The sequence below is a fragment of the Anomaloglossus baeobatrachus genome, chromosome 1 (assembly GCF_048569485.1).
Source record: "Anomaloglossus baeobatrachus isolate aAnoBae1 chromosome 1, aAnoBae1.hap1, whole genome shotgun sequence".
NCBI lineage: Eukaryota > Metazoa > Chordata > Amphibia > Anura > Aromobatidae > Anomaloglossus > Anomaloglossus baeobatrachus.
In genome coordinates this window covers 394,719,459-394,742,466 of record NC_134353.1, presented here as the reverse complement: position 1 = coordinate 394,742,466, position 23,008 = coordinate 394,719,459, and the positions used below count along the sequence as shown (strand labels likewise).

At 44.5% G+C, this 23,008-nt stretch overlaps 1 protein-coding gene across 2 annotated transcripts in view; it reads left to right on the top strand.

Moving 5' to 3' along the window:
* TPM4 (tropomyosin 4) overlaps window positions 1–23,008 on the top strand; it is a 168,216-nt gene that overhangs the window by 54,160 nt on the left and 91,048 nt on the right. For both annotated transcript variants that reach the window (XM_075352564.1, XM_075352563.1), the window contains exon 2: window positions 14,317–14,442. In XM_075352564.1, coding sequence (XP_075208679.1) covers window positions 14,317–14,442 — 126 coding nt within the window. The remainder of the gene's footprint in view (window positions 1–14,316; window positions 14,443–23,008) is intronic.

Below are 23,008 nucleotides of genomic sequence, written 5' to 3'. Positions count from 1 at the left end.
TCGGTGGGTGGGACCAACCGCCTGGCCCACCCCCTGGTGTGGACATCAGCCCCTGGAGGAGGGCAACAAGGATTTTTGGGTCTAGCTTAGGTGTACCTAACCGGGGTGTAGGGTGTGGTGATGTCATTACCTGTGACCCCTGGCTTGCCCAGGGCGTCACAGATACAGAGGACCCAGCTCATACACCTCCAATTGAGGACAGGCAGGCATTGCCTATGGGCACTCTGACACACAGGAGCAATGCATGCTACTGAGCCTGAGCAACAACCGCCAAAGGAGCAAATCACTTATACTTGGTTAATCCTTAGTGGTAAAAATTTATTTGAGTAATAAACTTATCCAAATGTGAATTACTATACAAAAGACATTTAAAGCTGTGACTTGAGGCTGTGACTATCGGGGGTGCGCTATATGTACCGCCCCGCGCTCATTGGTGGATGGCTCGAGCGCCTCCGGACCCGGGGGTCACGTCGCTCTGAAGGGAGGCTGGCGCTAGGGGGGGGTTTCAGTGGAGAGGTTCACGGCCGGGGCCATGGTGTTTAGGGATTTAAGTTCGTGACGCCACCCACGGGTTGAGGTGAAGGTGGACACCAACGCTGTCGTTAACTAGGCTCCCGGGGACGGTGTTGTGCAGCCTGGTGTTGACCACTCCGTGTGCAGGGGGTGATGGTCCCGGGGCCCGGTGGTTGCGAGATGTGGGCATGTTAGTGCGGTGCGGGGCGTTGCGCGGCCCGAGGGCACTGTTGTACTCACTATGACAGATACACCGGAGTCTCTGGTAAACCAAAAGGATGGTGGTCGGTGCCCACAGCCGGCTGCGTCTGGTCTCCCACACGGTTTGGTGGTTCCCGCCTTTTTCCTGCACCTTGTTTTGTAGATTTTGACTGCCTATACTTCAGCGATGGTAGTCCGCTCCGCAGCTTGGTGTGTGCCGGGAGAGCCCGTTTGCCCGCAGATGCTGGCCCGTGGGATCTCTCTGCCTGAGCGGTGGCTTTCTATCCCCCTCGTTGGGCTGTTGTCTTCAGTCGGGACTTGGGTGGGAAAGAACCTAAGGTCCAGACCCCAATCAGTGAATTTAACTTGGTCCAGTGGTTTCTGGGCCTCATTCTGGGTCTGAGTACCCCTCCTGCTGCTCCGGTTTCCAGTCGGTTCCCCGGTTCGGTACCGGCGGGCCACTACCCTGTCCCTTACGGTTCCACCAGCCGTCTTCCCGACTCCTGCAGGCGGCAACCACCGTCTGCCTCCTGGCCACAGGATATCCGGACTACGACCCAGATCCCTGACAGACTTTTACACTTTTCTACTACTCTCTTTCACCTCCAAAACTGATTTGCTTTGTTTTCCCGCCTCAAGCTATCCGAACTCCTCGGTGGGCGTGGCCAACCACCTGGCTCCGCCCCCTGGCGTGAACGTCAAGACCTGAGAGGGGTGACTCAGGGTTTTTAGGTTGGCTGGTGTTACCTTGTTAGGGGACAGGTGTTTGTGCAAGGGCCTGTCTGTGACTACCTGGCTAGTCCAGGGCGTCACACTATACATCAGGGAGATCCTCCGATGTGCACAACCACAAACAGGGTAAATCAGGGATACAGTAACAATGGTGAGCCCTGACACTAAGGAGAGGAGTGAGGGGACACTTCCTGCACTCACCTGAGGCTGTTCCCTAGGCTCCCCATTGTCACTATACGGGTTATTTCACCCCGTCGCCGAGCAGGATACCTAGTCCCTCGCTAGCCCTGAATTCACCCTCACTAGTGAGATGGCCAATGAGAGCATGAGCCCCACCACTGCAATAACAAAAAAAAACACGAGGGAAGGTAAATAAACACAGGAATAAACAAAAGGATATACACCAACTTCATGGCTGCAGCCAGACACCAGGACTATAGAGTACAATGCTTCCACCAGCAAAAGTACACAAAAAGCAAGAGCTCCAGCAGCAGCATCATTTCCCCTCAATGGCAAGTATGAATGTGGTTTCTCTATTACGGGTGTCACGTGATGAAACATGTGACCATTTAAAGGTGATGGGTGTGGTAACAAACCGGATGTACTTGGGGAGAAGTAATCAGAAGCTGCTAGCAAGGAAAACAAAATTAACCCTTGCTGCACCAAAAGAAATGAAAACATTTAAATTCAAGAGTCTCACCAAGCAAAGTGAGACTCCAGCCCCAAACCTGTAACTAGTCTCCTAATGATGGATTTGTGACACATATATATATATATATATATATATATAGACATATACACATATACAGTATATGTGTTGGTATATACGCTACTCCCAAAGGTTAGGGATATCTGGTTTTGAGATGAAATTTCAGGGTGATTCTAAAATGCACTATAACCTGTTCAGGTGAACTTAATATGTCCTTTTCTAAACTTTTCAATGCACTTGTCCAATTGTTCAATGTTTTAGAACTTTTTGCACAACATGCTGTTCTCTAACATGGAGCTTAATGGCAAACTTCAGAATAGATGTTTGGTCCATGAATAGCCCAATAAATTTTGGGGCTCAAATAGAATTGGTATTTAAACAATCCTCCTCATCATGGTGTTCACATTTTGACTTCATGAGACCGAAACAGTTATTGTGAGGCTTCAGGAAGTTCTAAAACACGTGGCCACTGAAACTGTGTCACAAAGTGTCATCAGCAGGTTGCAACACAGATACAGATAGACTGTAAAGGTTGCTTTACATGGTACGACCGATTGTGCGATTTCACAATCGATCGTACCCGCCCCCGTCCTTTTTGCGTCACGGGAAAATCGCTGCCCGTGTTGCACAAAGTCAGTAACCCCCGTCACACATACTTACCTCTCGTGCGACCTCGCTGTGGGCAGCGAACGTCCACTTCCTGGAGTCGGAAGGACGTTCGGCGTCACAGCGACGTCACACGGCCGCCGGCCAATGGAAGCGGAGGGGCGGAGATGAGCGGGACGTAAACATCCTGCCCACCTCCTTCCTTCACATAGCTGGCGGCGGCCATGTGACGCAGGTGAGCTGCTGTTCATCGTTCCCGGGGTGTCACACGGAGCGAAGTGTGCTACCCTGGAAACGATGAACAACTAAATTAAACGATATTATGGAACCTAGCGAGCAGTACATGACTCACGATTTGTGAGCGATACTGCGTTGCTAGGAGGTGTCACACAGGCCGGCATCGCCAGCGATGCCGGATGTGCATCACAAAAACTGTGACCCCGACGATCTATCGCACGATAGATTGTCTGGTGTAAAGCAGCCTTAAGAGTCACAGAAAAGCATAGAAGTAAATGTACTTTGGCCACATCCCACACTGATGACCGCTCCACTGTGCACAATGCTCTTTGGAACCGGGAGAGGCACCCAAGTGTCACGTTAGATTATTCAAAACACTTTACTTCAGAGTGATATGCATGCTAGATGACCTGAAAGGGCACTTGACCACACCATCAGGCACAGGGAGCTTCTATGCTGGGTGAGGGACCAGTGGGTCTCCGTGCTGTTCACTGGTGAAAGTCTATTCAAGCTGCACAAAAATTATGTTCTCCAACGATGTTGGAGATTGCTGTGCATCAACCACTGTTGTCACCAAACGAGCCGTTGGTGGTACTGGTGTTACAGGGTGGGCAGGTGTGTATCGTCAATACAAAGCTACCCTACACTTTGTGAATAATACAGTGACAAGCACCTACTACTTGAATAACATCATTAATTCAGTAATTTTGTCTCTGCTTGAGCAACACAGGCCTAACTTCATCTTCATGGACAACAATGCTTCAGCTCATCGAAGTCACATAATTAAGGAATGTCTCCTGGAGACTGGGGTACCTCAAAGGAAGTGGCCTGCACTTTCTCCAGACCTGAATCCCATAGAAAACCTATGGGATCAGCTGAGTCTCTGTGTAGAGACTCGTAACTGTGTACCCCAGAACTCAATGCCACCCTTCAAGAAGAGTAGGATGCCATGCCTCAGTAGACAATAAATCTACTTGTGAACAGAATGAGATGTTGTTGTCAAGATGTAATTGATGCTGAAGGCCACATAACAAGTTTTTATATATACAGTTAGGTCCAGAAATATTTGGACAGTGACACAAGTTTTGTTATTTTAGCTGTTTACAAAAACATGTTCAGAAATACAATTATATATATAATATGGGCTGAAAGTGCACACTCCCAGCTGCAATATGAGAGTTTTCACATCCAAATCGGAGAAAGGGTTTAGGAATCATAGCTCTGTAATGCATAGCCTCCTCTTTTTCAAGGGACCAAAAGTAATTGGACAAGGGACTCTAAGGGCTGCAATTAACTCTGAAGGCGTCTCCCTCGTTAACCTGTAATCAATGAAGTAGTTAAAAGGTCTGGGGTTGATTACAGGTGTGTGGTTTTGTATTTGGAAGCTGTTGCTGTGACCAGACAACATGCGGTCTAAGGAACTCTCAATTGAGGTGAAGCAGAACATCCTGAGGCTGAAATAAAAGAAAAAATCCATCAGAGAGATAGCAGACATGCTTGGAGTAGCAAAATCAACAGTCGGGTACATTCTGAGAGAAAAGGAATTGACTGGTGAGCTTGGGAACTCAAAAAGGCCTGGGCGTCCACGGATGACAACAGTGGTGGATGATCGCCGCATACTTTCTTTGGTGAAGAAGAACCCGTTCACAACATCAACTGAAGTCCAGAACACTCTCAGTGAAGTAGGTGTATCTGTCTCTAAGTCAACAGTAAAGAGAAGACTCCATGAAAGTAAATACAAAGGGTTCACATCTAGATGCAAACCATTCATCAATTCAAAAAATAGACAGGCCAGAGTTAAATTTGCTGAAAAACACCTCATGAAGCCAGCTCAGTTCTGGAAAAGTATTCTATGGACAGATGAGACAAAGATCAACCTGTACCAGAATGATGGGAAGAAAAAAGTTTGGAGAAGAAAGGGAACGGCACATGATCCAAGGCACACCACATCCTCTGTAAAACATGGTGGAGGCAACGTGATGGCATGGGCATGTATTGCTTTCAATGGCACTGGGTCACTTGTGTTTATTGATGACATAACAGCAGACAAGAGTAGCCGGATGAATTCTGAAGTGTACCGGGATATACTTTCAGCCCAGATTCAGCCAAATGCCGCAAAGTTGATCGGACGGCGCTTCATAGTACAGATGGACAATGACCCCAAGCATACAGCCAAAGCTACCCAGGAGTTCATGAGTGCAAAAAAGTGGAACATTCTGCAATGGCCAAGTCAATCACCAGATCTTAACCCAATTGAGCATGCATTTCACTTGCTCAAATCCAGACTTAAGACAGAAAGACCCACAAACAAGCAAGACCTGAAGGCTGTGGCTGTAAAGGCCTGGCAAAGCATTAAGAAGGAGGAAACCCAGCGTTTGGTGATGTCCATGGGTTCCAGACTTAAGGCAGTGATTGCCTCCAAAGGATTCGCAACAAAATATTGAAAATAAAAATATTTTGTTTGGGTTTGGTTTATTTGTCCAATTACTTTTGACCTCCTAAAATGTGGAGTGTTTGTAAAGAAATGTGTACAATTCCTACAATTTCTATCAGATATTTTTGTTCAAATCTTCAAATTAAACGTTACAATCTGCACTTGAATTCTGTTGTAGAGATTTCATTTCAAATCCAATGTGGTGGCATGCAGAGCCCAACTCGCGAAAATTGTGTCACTGTCCAAATATTTCTGGACCTAACTGTATATATATATATATATATATATATATATATATTTTTTTTTTTTTTTGTATACACACACACACACACACACACACATATATTGTACCCTTGTTCGTCTTATATTCATTTTGTTTCATCAGATGTGCTAGGGTTTATTTTCAGAGGATATCTTATACATTTATTGAAAAACAGTCATGAGCACAGCCAAGTTATAGCCTTGGCTCTCGTGTTAGCAGCCCATTCCCAGATTATGTCTGCCAGCTCAGGAAATAAGTGTAGCCAACCTGATCCACTCTTGCACTTCTTAGTATTTCCCTTGTAACCTGTTGACTGAGGTTATCGTACTCTGTTCACCATTCTCAGACCATTCAGATATCTAACATATTCTCTTTGCCCAAAGCAGTAGGATTTTGTTGTGAGAGTCCTCCACAGTTCCTATCTTGTATTTGATGGAATAGCTATTTCTTTTTGCCTTCATGTTGTCTGGGACTCAAAATACTAGTATGGTATATTTCTGTTTCATCTGTTTACATATGGTGCTGTACAGTAGTATATGTGAATATACCCCCCAAAAGAATTCCACTTAAAAGACCGCACTAGACCTTAAACAATAAGGGTTGTCAAGGGTCAGGTTCTCACACACTGTCCGGGTTGTTCTGCTGGCGTCACTCATGTCACAGTGGCAAGATGTGCTGTCGCGTCACTTAGCATTGCAGGTGCTATCTTCCACGTTCCACTGCAGCCAAGTGCTACAGTTGGCTCCCCTGGTGAATGGGAGCAGCCACAACACTCTAATATAATGAGCTCAGGAGTGGAGTGATGCTGGCAGTACTACCTGATCTGTGTGTGAGAGCCTGGCACTTGCCATCCCTCAATTGTTCTGGTTTTCATAGGAACTTTTCAGTGCTACTCATTTGGGGTGTCTGCTTTACATGGTCTGTCCTGCTGCATTCTATTGCCAATAGATTTTACATGTATATTATCATTTAAATTAACTTTTTTATGATTTGTAACTAGGGCTTATATTTCAAACACACTCAACAAATCCTGAAAAATCATGCTAGGGCTTATTTTCTGGGTAGGTGTTATTTTGGGGGAAACAGGGTGTATAAACAGTACAGACCAAAAGTTTGGACACACCTTCTCATCTCTAGAACAACTATTAATAGGAGACTTTGTGCAGCAGGCCTTCATGGTAAAATAGCTGCTAGGAAACCACTGCTAAGGACAGACAACAAGCAGAAGAGACTTGTTTGGGCTAAAGAACACAAGGAATGGACATTAGACCAGTGGAAATCTGTGCTTTGGTCTGATGAGTCCAAATTTGAGATCTTTGGATCCAACCACCATGTTTTTGCAGAAAAGGTGAACGGATGGACGCTACATGCCAGGTTCCCACCGTGAAGCATGGAGGAGGAGGTGTGACGGTGTGGGGGTGCTTTGCTGCTGACACTGTTGGGGATTTATTAAAAATTGAAGGAATACTGAACCAGCATGGCTACCACAGCATCTTGCAGCGGCGTGCTATTCCATCCGGTTTGCGTTTAGTTGGACCATCATTAATTTTTCAACAGGACATTGACCCCAAACACACCTCCAGGCTGTTTAACGGCTATTTGACTAAGAAGGAGAGTGATGGGGTGCTACGCCAGATGACCTGATCTCCACAGTCACCAGACCTGAACCCAATCGAGATGGTTTGGGGTGAGCTGGACCGCAGAGTGAAGGCAAAAGGGCCAACAAGTGCTAATCATCTCTGGGAACTCCTTTAAGACTGTTGGAAAACCATTTCCGGTGACTACCTCTTGAAGCTCATCAAGAGAATGCCAAGAATGTGCAAAGCAGTAATCAAAGCAAAAGGTGGCTACTTTGAAGAACCTAGAATATAAGACGTATTTTCAGTTGTTTCACACTTTTTTAAGTATTTAATTCCACATGTTTTAATTCATAGTTTTGATGCCTTCAATGAGAATCTACAATCTTCAGAGTCATGAATATAAAGAAAACTCTTTGAATGAGGAGGTGTGTTCAAACTTTTGGTCTGTACTGTATATATTATGCTATCCTACTCCTGGTCAGATTTCCCTAATGCTGGGCCAAAAGATCCTCCTGGGGACAGGGACCTAGGCTTTGCCCAATTGTCTACCAAAGTTCAACCAAATTTGCAGAGAGAAAGTGGGATAAAATGAAAAAAATGTGTCTGTATACCGTGTAATAAGATATACTATTTCCACCCCCAACTCAGAAAAAAATATGGGGATGTAATGGTTAATGCAATATAATCAAATCAATTTACAAGAAAAAGATCCAAGAGTCAAAATAAAAAGAGTAAACTTTATTCTAAATTCATTAAAACCAAAGGTGCAATAACAAAAAAAATACACTAGATGGCAGCACAGAACAGCAGAAGGAGAAGGAAAGCGACACCATATAATACTAATGTGTAATGAAATTCACATAAACAAGTGCATATCCCAAGTATAGTGAGGCCCAAACGAAAGTAAGTGGCTGTAATAGGAGGGAATGGAAATGATAACAGCATATAGCAATATAAACCTCTGTAAATAGGTATTAGAACATGAAAAAACACTTTTTCCGCTCACTGGTTTCGAAGATTGTTGCCCGGAGTCCTGGACGTGCTCACCACTTCGACACGTTTCGGACTCCCTCAAGCTTTTAAGGAGTTTGGTTGCTGGAGGTTATACATTTTTTGTCTGTAAATAGGTGAAACTGACCTTTAGACATCTCCTCCTGCTGGAATGGCGCCAATCCCTTGCCAATGTACATTTCGGAAAAGCTTTCGTCAATATTGCGCAATTGTGCACAATGGTTCATTAGCTCCAACACTGAAGCTGAAACAGGCTTCAGTGGAATGGATATCTGAATTATTTCACAGATAACATACCGGTACTTAATTACGACATCTGTAAGTAAATGAGAGAATATTTGAACAGTTGACATGTGTGCCTCGCATGCACGTGTGCCGCCCCCGTGCCAGCAGCCGGGGCTGCTCTGATCCGGATCTACGGTACGGCTCGAGGGGTTCGCAGACACTCCGAATAAAAGGGTACGTATTTATATGGGATTGGTTGTAGAATGTCTGTGACGCCACCCACGGTGTGTGGTGAGATGTAGCACCACCGCTGCCGTTGCGGGGCTCCCGGGGACGTTGGGCTGGCAGCTGGATGTTAAGCCCTCCGTGGGTAGGGATGGATGTCCCGGGGTCCAGTGACTCTATGCTGACAATGGTGGTTGCAGGGGCCAGCGCACCCGGCCTGGCCGGGGATGTTACTCACGGTCGAATAAAGCACACAAGTCCTGTGGTAAACCAAGGTGATGGTGGCCAGCTATCGCAGACAGGTGTATCTGATCCCACACCCGGGTTGGTAGTCAAAGTCTCTCTCCTCTGCACTCAGTGTATTGTAGGTAGGACTTCCCGGTTTGAAACACGGGAGTCCGCTCCCGGTCCTTTGGTTGGGAGCCGTGCCCGTTTGACACTGACCCTTGGGATCTACGGGCCCTGGCGGTTGCCCTATCCCTCTCTGTGGGTGGTTGTCTACTTTTTGGGACTTAGGTTGGGACAGGAACTAAAATCCTGCCCTCAATTGGTTAATTAGCTAGGCCATCGGTGCCAGTCCTGGCTTCAGGGTCCAAGTGTCCCCTCTGTGCACACAATTTCCGGGTCGGTTCTCCGGTGTCGGTACCGGCGGATTACAACCCTGTCCTGGGCCACCTCGGATCTCCAGCAGCCATCTTACCGTCTCCTGCAGACTCTGGCTACCGTCTGCCACCTAGCCAAGGTGTCAGGGCTCTGATCCTGGCACCAGTCAGCTTGGCACCTCCACTCGACTCCAATTTGAACTTGATCTCAACTGCACTGTTTTCCCGCCCCGGGCTCTCCAGACCCGTAGGTGGGCATTTCCTAACCGCCTGGTCCCGCCCACTGGTGTGCCTGTCCTTCCCTGAGGGGGGTGACTAGGGTTTCAGGTCGGCAGATTTAACCCTTTGTGGGATGGCTGTTCTGCGGGGGCCTATGTGTACATCTACCTGGTTTTCCAGGGCGTTACACACGGGTGGATCCATGATTCACTCATGCCTGTTAACCCCTTAGATCGCGCTATCAAAATGTGACAGCGTTATGTAAATGCCCTCTGCGGTAAATCTTCACTCACCCGTCGCCATTGGAAGTCACGTGGCGTGATCACGTGGAGCCGATGGTTGCCATAGTAGCACAGGGTCATTTGATGACTCCTGTAGCTATAAGTCACTTTCTCTTACTGGCAGCAGATTTCTGTGTGAGAGAGGAGAGCAGCATTTCAGCACATCAGAGCTATGCAGTTGTGATCTAGAGAAATGCCAAGTAATCAGACCAGACTGCTGATACTTATAATCCCCTAGGGAGACTAGTAAAATATAAAGTTTTAAAAAATTAACAAAAAAAACCCCTAAAACTAAAAAAAAATCACCACCCATTCGCCCCGTTGAAATTTAAAGGGTTAAAAAAATGCACACATTTGGTATTGCTGCATTCAGAAATGCCCAATCCAGCAAAATATAAAATCAATTAATCTGTAAACGGCATAGCGTGAAAAAAATTCCAGACACCAAAATTATGTTTTCTGGATGCTGCAAATTTTGCACAAAATGCAATAACAGGCGATCAAAATGTAGCATCTGCTCAAACACGGTACCATTAAAAACGTCAGCTCGAGACACAAAAATAAGCCATCACTGAGCCATAAATCCCGAAAAATGAGAACTCTGGAATTTTAGGAAAGCTGATTTCTACAAATTAAGGGAAGAGCTTAAATGTGTAGATTGGGACAAAGTCATGGTAACTGGGGATACTGAACATAAATGGGGAAAGTTTAAGGATATATTGCTAGAGTCCTGTAAAAAACGTATACCCAGTGGTAATAAAATGTCCAGGAATAAAAAGAAACCACTATGGATAAATAAGACTGTACAAAGTATAATAAAACAAAAACAAAGGGCATTTAAAATCTTAAAGGCTGAGAATACAGAAATAGCATTGCAGGAGTATAAAGATATCAATAGGAAATGTAAAAAAGAAATCAAACAAGCAAAATTAGCTACTGAAACAAAAATCGCCAATGACATTAAAATAAATCCCAAAATCTTTTATAAATACATTAATGCCAAAAGGAAAACAAAGGATAGTATCGGCCCCTTAAAATATAATAACAAGTTAGTTATAGAGGACAAACAAAAGACTGAGATATTAAATAGGCATTTCTCATCTGTATTCACCAAGGAACTGACTGTACCAGGGATCATTCAACAAGTGAAAAATCAAAGTCCACCACCCGATATAATTAATTTAACACAAGATGAAGTACGCCTACATCTGAGTAAATTAAACATTGACAAATCCCCAGGGCCAGATGGCATTCATCCACGAATATTGAGGGAATTGAGCTCCGTAATCGACAGACCGCTGTATCTCATATTTTTAGACTCACTTGTAACAGGGTTGGTGCCTCAGGATTGGAGGATTGCTGATGTGGTACCGATATTTAAGAAAGGTAAGAGGGTAGATCCAGGCAACTACCGTCCAGTAAGCCTGACATCAGTAGTATGCAAAGTTTTTGAGGGCATTTTAAGGGATGACATGCAAAAATATATTGCAGAAAATAATATGATAACTGACAAACAGCATGGATTCATGAAAGATAAGTCGTGTCTAACCAACCTGTTGGGGTTCTATGAGGGGGTAAGTTCAAACCTGGATATTGGTAATGCAGCTGATGTGATTTATTTGGACTTTGCAAAGGCATTTGATACTGTACCACATAATAGCATAACATAATACTAAAGCTCCAGAAGCAAGGACTGGGGGACACAATATGCAACTGGGTAAGGAATTGGCTAAAAGATAGGAAACAAAGAGTAGTCATAAATGGTACATTCTCTAAATGGGCTATAGTCAGCAGTGGGGTGCCGCAGGGATCTGTGCTTGGACCGATTCTTTTTACTCTCTTTATTAATGACCTTGTGGATGGGATTGATAGTACAGTGTCAGTCTTTGCCGATGACACCAAACTATGTAGGATATTAAAAACTGACCTGGATAGTACAATATTACAAAAAGATCTGGATAAGATGTCAGAATGGGCAGATACTTGGCAAATGAGATTTAATAAATACATGTGTGGTCAATATAAAGGACTGGCACATGACTTATTCCTTCCAAAGACAGTACTAAGGACTAGGGGGTACTCACTGCGAGTGGAAGAAAAGCGATTCCGAAACCTAAATAGGAAAGGGTTCTTTACAGTTAGAGCGGTCAGACTGTGGAATACACTACCACAAGAGGTAGTAATGGCAGATACTATAACAGCTTTTAAAAAAGGGCTGGATGATTTCCTCAGTACACAAAACATTGTTGGTTATAAATGACTTAGTGACTAAATGTAGAACTGGTGGAGGAAGGTTGAACTAGATGGACCTAGGTCTTTTTTCAACCTAAGTAACTATGTAACTATGTAACTATGGGTTTTGGAAAATGGTGCAAAAAGAGTCTACGAACTTGCACCGACCTGAGGCATCACACCGACACATCAGTTTTACCATATAATGAACACGGTGAATAAAATATACCAAAAACAATCATACAGTCACACTTCTCTTGTAATTTTTCCCGAGTTGGAATTATTTTTACATTTTAGAGTACACCATATGGTAAAACACATGGTTTCATTTAAAAGTACAACTCGTCCCGCAAAAAACAAGCCCTCATATGGCAAGAGTGACGGAAAAATAAAAACATTACTGCTCTCGGAAGAAGGGGAGCAAAAAACAAAACAAAACAAAATCGCCTGGGGGTGAAGGGGTTAAACTATGAAACTGAGCCATCACTGAAAACATTCAGAATTAAATACAATGCTAATGTCTAACCTTGGGAACCCGCACTCTACTGCATGTCCAATATGTCCCAAACCATTACCACATTACCATCCTGGTAAGGTAGATGCCAACGGCCAATACATGCAGGAGGGAAATGGAAGGTGAATGATGAGCATGGCTCTTTCTATATTTCCATGGGAGTTTCGGAAAAAGCCAAGCATGCTGCTTACAAAAACAGCTAAGAAAATCCCCCCAATGCAGCCTTCTCTCTATTTCTCTGCCTGGATGAGACTTCTGATAATGGCCCAAACATTCATTGCGGAAATGTATCTTTAAATATATGGGGAAAGGTGCACTGATATGTCTAGTGAAAGGCACTGTGATGAATAGTGTAGAGGGTGCACAGCTAGGTGTAATATATATATATATATATATATATATATATATATATATATATATATATAATTATATTATATATATAAGCTGAGTGTATGTGTGTGTATGTATGTCCGCTAAACGAATCCGCACCGTTGCATTTACAATCACGAATCACGAAATTTTGCACAGACGCCTCATGTATGTCCACTAAAGGAATCCGCACCGTCGCATTTACAATCACGAAATTTTGCACAGACGCCTCATGTGACTCAGGGAACGTCGTAGACTATGTTTTAACGGGAAAATTTAACCCTGCGCTTTACAGTTACCCTCCAAAATCGTGCCTCCATTAAACTGAATGGAGGTGGGAGCTTAGGCTATTAATAGCAACTGTCAGTGGTTGCTATAGGAACAAAATAAACTGTTAGTATAAGAAGCTTATGTGTGAGGTAATATGATGTCAGTGAGGAGACGGATAGAGAGAGACAGAAAAAGACAGACAGACAGAGACAGATGGGGATAGAGACAGAGATAGAGACAGACAGAGACAGACGTGGAAAGAGACAGACAGAGACAGACGGGCAAAGAGACAGATGGGCAAAGAGACAGACCTGAAAAGAGACAGACAGGGAAAGAGACAGCCCTAAAAAGAGACAGATGGGCAAAGAGACAGACCTGGAAAGAGACAGACCTGGAAAGAGACAGACCCGGAAAGAGACAGACGGGGAAATAGACAGCCCTGGAAAAAGACAGCCCTGACAAGAGACAGACCTGGAAAGAGACAGACCTGGAAAGACACAGACTGGCAAAGAGACAGACGGGCAAAGAGACAGACGGGCAAAGAGACAGACGGGCAAAGAGACAGACGGGCAAAGAGACAGACGGGCAAAGAGACAGACCGGGAAAGAGACAGACGGGGAAAGAGACAGACAGGGAAAGAGACAGTCAGGGAAAGAGACAGACCAGGAAAGAGACAGACCGGGAAAGAGACAGACGGGGAAAGAGAGATAGACACACATAAAAGACAGACACAGAGATAGAGAGAGACAGACAGACACAGAGATGGAGACAGATAGACTGATACAAATACAGACAGCGAGATAGAAACAGACAGAGACATAGACACAGACAGACAAGGAAAGAGACAGACAGAGAGACAGACAGGCAGTGACACACAGACAGAGACTGGGAGAGAGACAGAGAGACAGTTACTTTCCCGGGCAACGTCCGGATACTACAGCTAGTATATATATATATATATATATATATATATATATATATATATATACACCTTCTTATTTTACAAAATACATCTATTTATACTGGTGTGCCCGAATATTAAGGGCTCTCTTTGTACACCTCTTGATTATAACAATCTACTTTACTTTCGCCAGGTGGAGGATGAACTGGTTGCCCTGCAGAAGAAGCTGAAGGGGACAGAGGATGAACTGGATAAATACTCTGAAGCTCTAAAGGATGCCCAGGAAAAACTGGAGCAGGCTGAGAAAAAAGCGACTGATGTAAGTCAGCTAAGTACAGTTCTCGGTTTCCTGCTGTCATCTGAGAAATGTCACTGACATCTTGTTTATGAGATATTTCCTGTATGTTGCTTCCCACCATGAAAAACTGGAATCTAAATGTATTATACAAATATACACGTTAATAAAATACCAAAAACATAATATATCTGTGTTGGGAGGTAATTGAAGTCCCCACAGCTCCATTTTACTGTGTGTGTTGGCATATTATGGTGCCACATATCAAAGATATCTTCTTCTAAAAACAGCAGTGCTACATAAGACCTGGTATTCCTTCAATGCAACATGGCCCAATTAGTAGGGAATCAGTTACAAAAATACCCTTACAGAGAACCTGTCATGTAAAAAAACACTATTAACCTACAGACACTGGGTTAATCTGCAAGATAATAACATTTTAAAGCTGTCCGGCCACTGCACTGAAAGCCTGGCTACAGGGAGGAAATTAACTTTATTCCTCCTGGCAGCCTCCAGCTTTCAGTTATAGAGGCGCAGCTTTAGTCACCTATTAGTACATAGTGAGCTGTGTCTGTAAGCACACCCTGGCACAGGCAATGGCGGCCGTATAGCAGTGCAGAGCTGGCTGTCAGTCAATGTTCCAGGGAGTGCTTACAATCGCTTCTCACTATGCACTTTCAGTGGTGACTGAAAGTCCGAGGCTGCCGGAAGAAGTAAAGTTCATTTCCTTCCTGTAGATGGGCTTTCAGTGCAGGGGCTGGGTAGTTTCAGAACACTAGTAACCTACGACTAACCCTATATCTTCAAGTTAAAAGTGTTTGGGAACATGACAGGTTCACTTTGAAATATTTCTGTATGAAACTGGGGCATGCAAATCTATTGAAGGCCACTTTAGATGTCTATGAGTGCCATATTACAGATACATATGGATTAACATGAACAACATATAACAAAACCTATTGGCTTGCAGAGTGGATACTAGACCAGTTGCAGATTTTAATATCCACAGTGTACTCTATTGAGCAAATGACAATGGTGTGGATTTGTTATCAGGTTTAAGACTAGTTTTTACAACTACTGTGACGCCCTGGACTAGCCAGGTAGTCACAGAAATAACACCATACACACCCCCTCCCCTGGATAGCCACACCAGTCAGACAAAAATCCTTGTTGCCTCCCTCCAGGGTCTGATGTCCACACCAGGTGGGGAGGAGCCAGGCGGTTGGCCCCACCCACCGAGCAGTTCACAGGCCTGGAGGCGGGAAAAAGGAGTAGTTAGAGTTTGGAGGTGAAAGTGAGAGGACAGAAACTGCAAGTGTCTGGGTCAGAGCCCAGGCACTGACAGCAAGGTTGGCAGACGGTGGTGGCCGTCTGCATGAAGTAAGTGGACCTCTGCAGAACCGTAGGACCGGGGTCGGGCGGTAGCCCGCCGGTACTGAACCGGGGAGCGGAGTGAAGCTAAGCACACAGGCAGGGCCATCGGACCCCGACTAGGCTTGGAGCCGCCGACAACGGTCAAATTCGAGTGTGACCGGAACCCCAGAGGTTTCCTAACAACAAAGACCCGACAGAAGGCAACAGTCCACACCGTGAGGATATACAGCCACCGCCATAGGCTAGAGATCCAAGGGCCAGCGCCTGCGGGCAAAACGGGCTCCTTCGGTACCTATACGCCGGGGAGCGGACTACCGGTGGGCACCCACAGGAGTCAGAACATTCTAACAAGGTGCAGGGAAAGACAGCCACCATCAGCCGTCCGGGGAGAGCACAAACACTGCAACCGGCTGCAGGACCCGCCCATCCAGCCGTTTGGTTTACCAGAGACTCTGTCATTGACTGCCTGAGTGAGTACACCAGTGCCATCCGGCACCGCGCTGCGCTGCCCCTGCAACCCTGCACCCCAGCCATCCAGCCTCCCCGTTACACCACTGGGCCCCGGGATCACCAACCCCTACCCACGGAGGGGACAACATCCTAGCTGCTTCCTACCATCGCTCCCGGGATCCCTGTCACCAGCAGCGGTGGTGCCCTTTATCACCACGACCCGTGGGTGGCGTCACGAACTATCTCCCTAAACAAACCACCCCCCTTTTCACTCGTGGACGAGGAGCGCTGCTCGAGTCCCCGGGTCCGGTCCACCGCTCGAGCCACCGAGCAGCAGCAGAAGCCCCGGACCCGAGCGTGGCGAGCGCGTCCCCTCTGCCCGCGACACTACATGTAAAATTGACAGGCCAAAAACCCGGAATACTTATAAATGTGCATTATTAGACAGAGTTACAATATTTATCCACTTTCTGTCTTTCTGTAATGCTTGTGTATCTGTGTTTACTGTAGGCCAGATATCAGGTTCATGGGCAAGAAATGCTGTGAAATTTCCTCATCTAGTCACCAGAGGGCGCTGGCAGAGCATTTCTAGCAGAACACACGATCGTAGTGTCAGACTGTACTTTATATAAATACCCATCTATAGAATTGCTTGGCACCAGTGTGTATTACAGAGCAGTTAGAAGGAAGTCAAGTTCAGAACATTTTACTTGTCTGAGAACATGCAGCTACTGTACCACAGGCTGTTAATTAGTGATGAGCGGGCACCACCATGCTCGGGTGCTCAGCACTCTCAACCTCTGTTTGGATAAATGGCCGGGCTCGGAACAGAAGGAGCAATATTTGAATTTTGGAACACAAATTTGTCTGAAATAGATTGCGGGCATCATGACACATTTGCATGTACAGCTGTCACCCGCAGGTAATTCACCACAGGGCGGCGCTAATCATGTATTCCTCAGTGCCGAGGAATAATTACCCTGAACGACCGCTATTAAAAGTCGTATAGGTAGTCGTTAAGGGGTTAAAGGAAATCTGTTAACCAAGTTTTCGTACCAAATGTGAGCGATGTGTCACTTACTGAGCTGTTTAGTGTAGTTTTTAAAAAAAATCACTATTTTATAAGCATGACATTGTCTCTAGACAACTAGTAAACTTGCTGTCATGTAGTCTATCCAGGCACCCAACACTGATTTAAATGCTTTCTGCCTATGCACAGAGTACACAGAAGCTGCCAATCACTGTTGTGGGTGGGGTTATACAGAGCTTATCATTGTGAAAACTGGTAGATCTGTAGCAGATAAAACAGTTTTTAATAAGAACTGAAGCAACTGGTAAAGTTAATGATAAATAACTAGAACCGAGAAATCTCACAGTACTGAAAGACTTTCCAAGGAAGAATGGATGAAAATCGCTCAAACAAGAACTGAAAGACTCCTGGCTGCTACAAAAAAGTGTTTACAAGCTGTGATACTTACAAAAGGGGGTGCTACTAGGTAACAACCATGCAGGGTGCCCAAACTTTTGCATCGGCCCATTTTTTGTTAATTTAAAAATGTTAAAGATTAATCAAGGAAATGTGTCATTTTTCATTTTATGCCTTTTAGACATCATGTCATCTTCAACTTGCTTAATGGTTCACAATAACAATCATATTTACCAGGGGTGCCAAAACTTTTGTATGCCACTGTATAAGAGAAAGTACTGTCTAGCTCACTATTTACCACACACACAGGTTAATTACATTATTGACAGGATCATTTCTTGGTCATCTGGCATCTCCTGGAAAACAGGAGACATAAGTGTGCATCTTTACACTATGTGAAGTTGCCTATTTAGCTTATTCCTTCTACAGCTAGTTATGACCATTCGTTTTAAAGATACGGTATGGGCGCAGTCCCGCTGAGGACATTTCTGAACTCCAAACCACCCCACATCCTGGAGCTAAATTCAGCTTTGGATTTGTATTTGAAGGTAGAGCGAAACGCGAGACTGGGTGGGGCAAGCAAACTTAATCTGCCGTTACAGTCCCTCATGCTTCACAGATACCTGTTCTCTATGACCGGGGAGTAACAAGTTAATAAACATCATGGTTGTAGACAATAGTGCCTGCATATGATGTAGGTATAGGCTCATGTCAGAGGAATGGAATGCCGAGGAGGGGGAGGAGCAGCCATGTCTTCTCACCGGGTGAAGTCACAATCTCATAGCAAACTCCCTGCCAGCTACTTATCAAGTCAGCTCCAGTCTTGATTCGTGCACAATTATTAATAGACCTCTGAAGTTATTCTTAATCTGTATACTGCATTTTAGATTAGGCAGACCATCAAAACATTGTTTACCACGTTTAGGGGCATGTCTGGAAAAGACGAACTCTGCCAGAACTGAGGCCAGATAGTGTCCAATAGCAAAAGGTTCTGTCGGGTTTGCGGCAGAATCCTGTTTTTCAAGGATTCCGACGAAAATCCAGATGCAGTACTTGGTACAGAGAGCACTGTCTGTGGAGAATTCTGAGAAATAAGTATTGTGTGTTCCCATTCTTCTAGATAATTAAAATGAATTCATTTGGGGGGGAAACTGGGAGTTGTAGTTTTCTTAGCATATTGCGATCCAGAAAGTTACTTTCTTAGGCCGGTGTCCCACTTGCGATTGCCTCGCGTGTATCTCGCACGAATTTCGTGGTGCATCACCCGTGACGGACTCACACTCTGCTCACAGGAGCAGGTCAGCTGCATAGAGATACATGCAACCGACCCGCTCCTGTGAGCTGAATGTGAGTCCGTGCCGGGTGAAGCACCACGAAACACATGCAAGGCAATCGCAAGTGGCACACCGGCCTTAAGGGTAAGTTCACATGTAGAGGCCACAGCCAACAGCAATGCATCTAATAACTGTACTGACATGTACATTCGCTGCAAAACGGCACCATTTTCAAATTGATTGTTTTGTGGATAAAACTGTGGTGTAGCTGCAACTATGTGAACCCTAGTGAGCAAATATACAGCACTATTCGTCACTTGCATGAATATTAAGGTATTTGGGATATTCGTTACTCGTCAAGTATTTTAGTATTCGCCTCTTGAGTTTCAAATCCCCTCCTCACATATTTCACACCTGACTTGCAGCCACTAAACATGCGGGGATTGCATGCTAATCACAGGAATTCCGTAACCATCCTTGCTACTGGTATTACCGTGATTGACAGGCACAGTGAAAAAAAAAATGACGTGCGGTGCTCCATCTATTTGTGATAACCAGTGCAGGTAAAGGAGACAGCTGGGGACTGGTATTCTCAGGCTGGGAAAGTCCATGGTTATTGGGCCCTCCCCAGCCTAAAAATAGCAGCCCTCAGCTGCGCCACAATTGTGACACATTATCCAGCTCATCCTGATTGAGAAGCTGCAGTGATGGAAAACACGAACGATCACCTACAGCTCCTGGGAAACGGCAACCAGGTTCCCACAGTTCCAAGTGTGACCACAGATGAACCCATTGCCTGCCTGCCAGAATGCAGGACACATTTCAGCAAAGTTGCCAATCGAGGTAAACCATACTGACTGCATGGGGCTCATGTACGCTAATCACTTTTACTATCTAATGTTACTGTTTCTTTACTAGATTTACACAAAAAATTGCTGAAAATTTAGTGACACACATGTTTTTATTGCATTTTAGTGCAAATTTTGATTACATAAAGAAGGTGGCACTAGTCAAAAAAGTGGAGGCAAAAGGGGACTAACTTTTGACCTGTTTAAATCCCCTGAAACAGATTAGGGATAATGAGTAGCCTGTGCATTAATGTATGTCCTCAAAGAACTAACGGATCTGCTGCAGATTAACTGTACAGAATTCAGAGAAAACATCCTCATCCATTTATTGTAAAAAAAATTATGCAGATTTTACAATGTCCTTAGAAAATCTGCAGCAATTTGGATCACAGCGAGGTATTTTACCCTTGTAATCATTACAAAGGGGTAAAGTCGTAGGTCATGCTGTAAATAGTAAAGTATTGGGCCCAATTCACCAAGACCGGTGTTGTTTTTCATGCCAGTCTTAATGAGGGGGCATAGTGGAGTCAGACACTCCTGATTCATGAAGATATCCATGACTCTTCGATTCGAAGATATCCATGACGCTCGTTATGAATTAGAGAAGCCATGGCGTCCCTCCCTTTATGTACCCTCATCTCACCCCATGTCCGCCCATTTTGTTGAAGCTGGGATGAACTGCCATGAAAAAGCCAAAAGTCACAAAATTTATATTAATAATCTTTATTTTTATACAGCACCAACACATTAAGCAGCGCTTTACATACATCAGCAACACTGTCCACATTGGGGCTCACAATCTAAGGTCCCTATCAGTATGTCTTTGGAATGCTGGAGTAAACCAGAGAACCAGGAGGAAACCCACGCAAACACGGGGAGAACATACAAATTCTTTTCAGATGTTGTCCTTGGTGGGATTTCAACCCAGGACCCCAGCATGCTAACCACTGAGCCACCACACCACCACAAATACAGAAAACAAGAATGCAATGATTTGGAAATCTCTTACAGGCATATTTCATTCATAACAGAACATTGAACATGTCAGAAGCTAAAAGTTAGCTATTTTTTCATTTAATTTGATATCATTAACTCATTTAGATATTGACGACAGCAACACATCTCAAAAAGTATGGAAACGTAAGTGGTGCTAATGAAAACCAGCTAGAGGATACATTTTCAAATCCCATGACTTTCTGTAAGCAGAGCATGTTGGAGAGGCAGAGTCTTCCAGAAGCAAAGATGGTCAGAGATTCACCAATCTGTGAACAACTGTGTCTAAAAATTGTGGCCCAAATTCAGAAAATGTTCCTGTAAAATTGCAATATCCCACCAACTATAGTACATATTATCATAAATATATTTAGAGACTTGAAAAATCCATGTGGAAATATTGGATGCTCATGACCTATGGACCCTCAGACAGTGCTGTGTTAAAAACAGGAATGATTTGGTCAAGCAAATCATTACATGGGCTCTCTGTGGACACAGTTCCCAGCTTAATTCACAAACGCAAGAGAAGCCAAATATCAACAGAATCTAGAAACACTATTGCCTTCTCTTGGCCAAAGCTCAAAACTGTTCTGTGGTGAGATGAATCAAAATATGAAATTCTTTATGCAAACCATGGACCCCATGTTCTGTGGACCTAATAGGAGAGGAACCATCCAGCTTGTTATCAGTGCACTGTTCTAAAGCCTGCATCTCTGATGGTATGGGGCAGCATTAGTGTTTATGACATAGGCAGCTTACAAAACATAAAAGTCACTATCAATGCTGAGGTTTTAGAACAACATATGCTCCCATTCAGACAATGTCTGTTTCAGATGTATTCAATTTAAACTTGTAGAAAATAGACAACTACATTCATATACTGTCATGCACAGATTGAAAACCAAGTGTCAATTGGCAAGACAAATGTAATAAATCCACATTGTTTCTAAAATTAAATTGTTCAAAATGTTTTTACTTATCAAGAAGCATCAATTTAGACAAGATAATAACTCTTGTTCACAATTCTCAACCTATCTAAACAAGCCGTCAATCACCTGACGAATGAGCAAAACGCTAGGTAAAAAATCATCCGTGTACACAGGACATAAGCTGCAGAGAACAGATTGTTCTACGCATATATAAGAATCATACTAAGGCCTCTTTCACACGTCCGTGTCTCCGGCACGTGTTTGGTCTGTTTCCTCACATACTGGAGACACGGGCACACGCAGACCCATTTAAATCAATGGGTCTGCGCTCACGTGCGTATTCTGCCATGGACCGTGTGGAGCATACGTGTGCCCGTGTGCTCCACACGTAGACATTTCCATTTTTCTCCGGCATCACGGGTGTCACACGAAACGCAAACGGACCACACGGAGGTGTTCCGTGTGACACGTGCCGGAGAAAACACACGTGTAATAAAAAAACTTTACTCACCTTCTCCAGCCCTGCTGTCTCTGCCGTTGCTGTCACTTGCTTCCAACCCCCGCTCATTATGCTCATTGAATATTCACTTCACTGCGGCCGGAAGCAGCAGCAGCGGGGAGGCGGCAGGACCAGAGACCGAAGATTAGCACCATGGACAGCGACACCAGGGACAGGTGAGCAGAAAGTTCCCGTTCTCCGTGTGTTATCACGGATAACACACGGAGAACACACGTGTGCCATAAACACGGCTCACGGAGAGCAAAACGCAGCTTTGACACGTCCGTGAAAAACATGCGTGGTTTTTCACGGACGTGTGAAAGAGGCCCAACGTTGGTTCACTGTGCATGGAAGACTGGTCAGCCTTTCCAAAGAGACGACCGCTGTCCGATCGGTGGTTGTTGAACAGCCAAGATTGTGCAGCATAAACCCAGCTGAAGTCTTTTTAAATAGGGTTGACGGTTGTAATGGAGCAGGAAAACACATCCTTTATCTTTCTGTCAAGATGTCAGACATAAAACATATAGGTCAGGGCTTCATTGTCAGCCAGATTTATCAGACAGCTCACTTTGATGTCTGCGGTAACATATTTCCTTGAGGCAAAATTGTTGATGCTTCCTGGATGATTGTAAGAGGCAGAACCTATCATGAAGACATCATACATCCTGCAGTCTCAAACGGTGTCAGAAAATTATAAAATGTACCATCTGCATTCTAGTTACTTTATATATGCTCCGCAAATAAGGATACTGTTTGCCGTCACCTATAACCCAGAAACTATTTCACTTTTTTACATG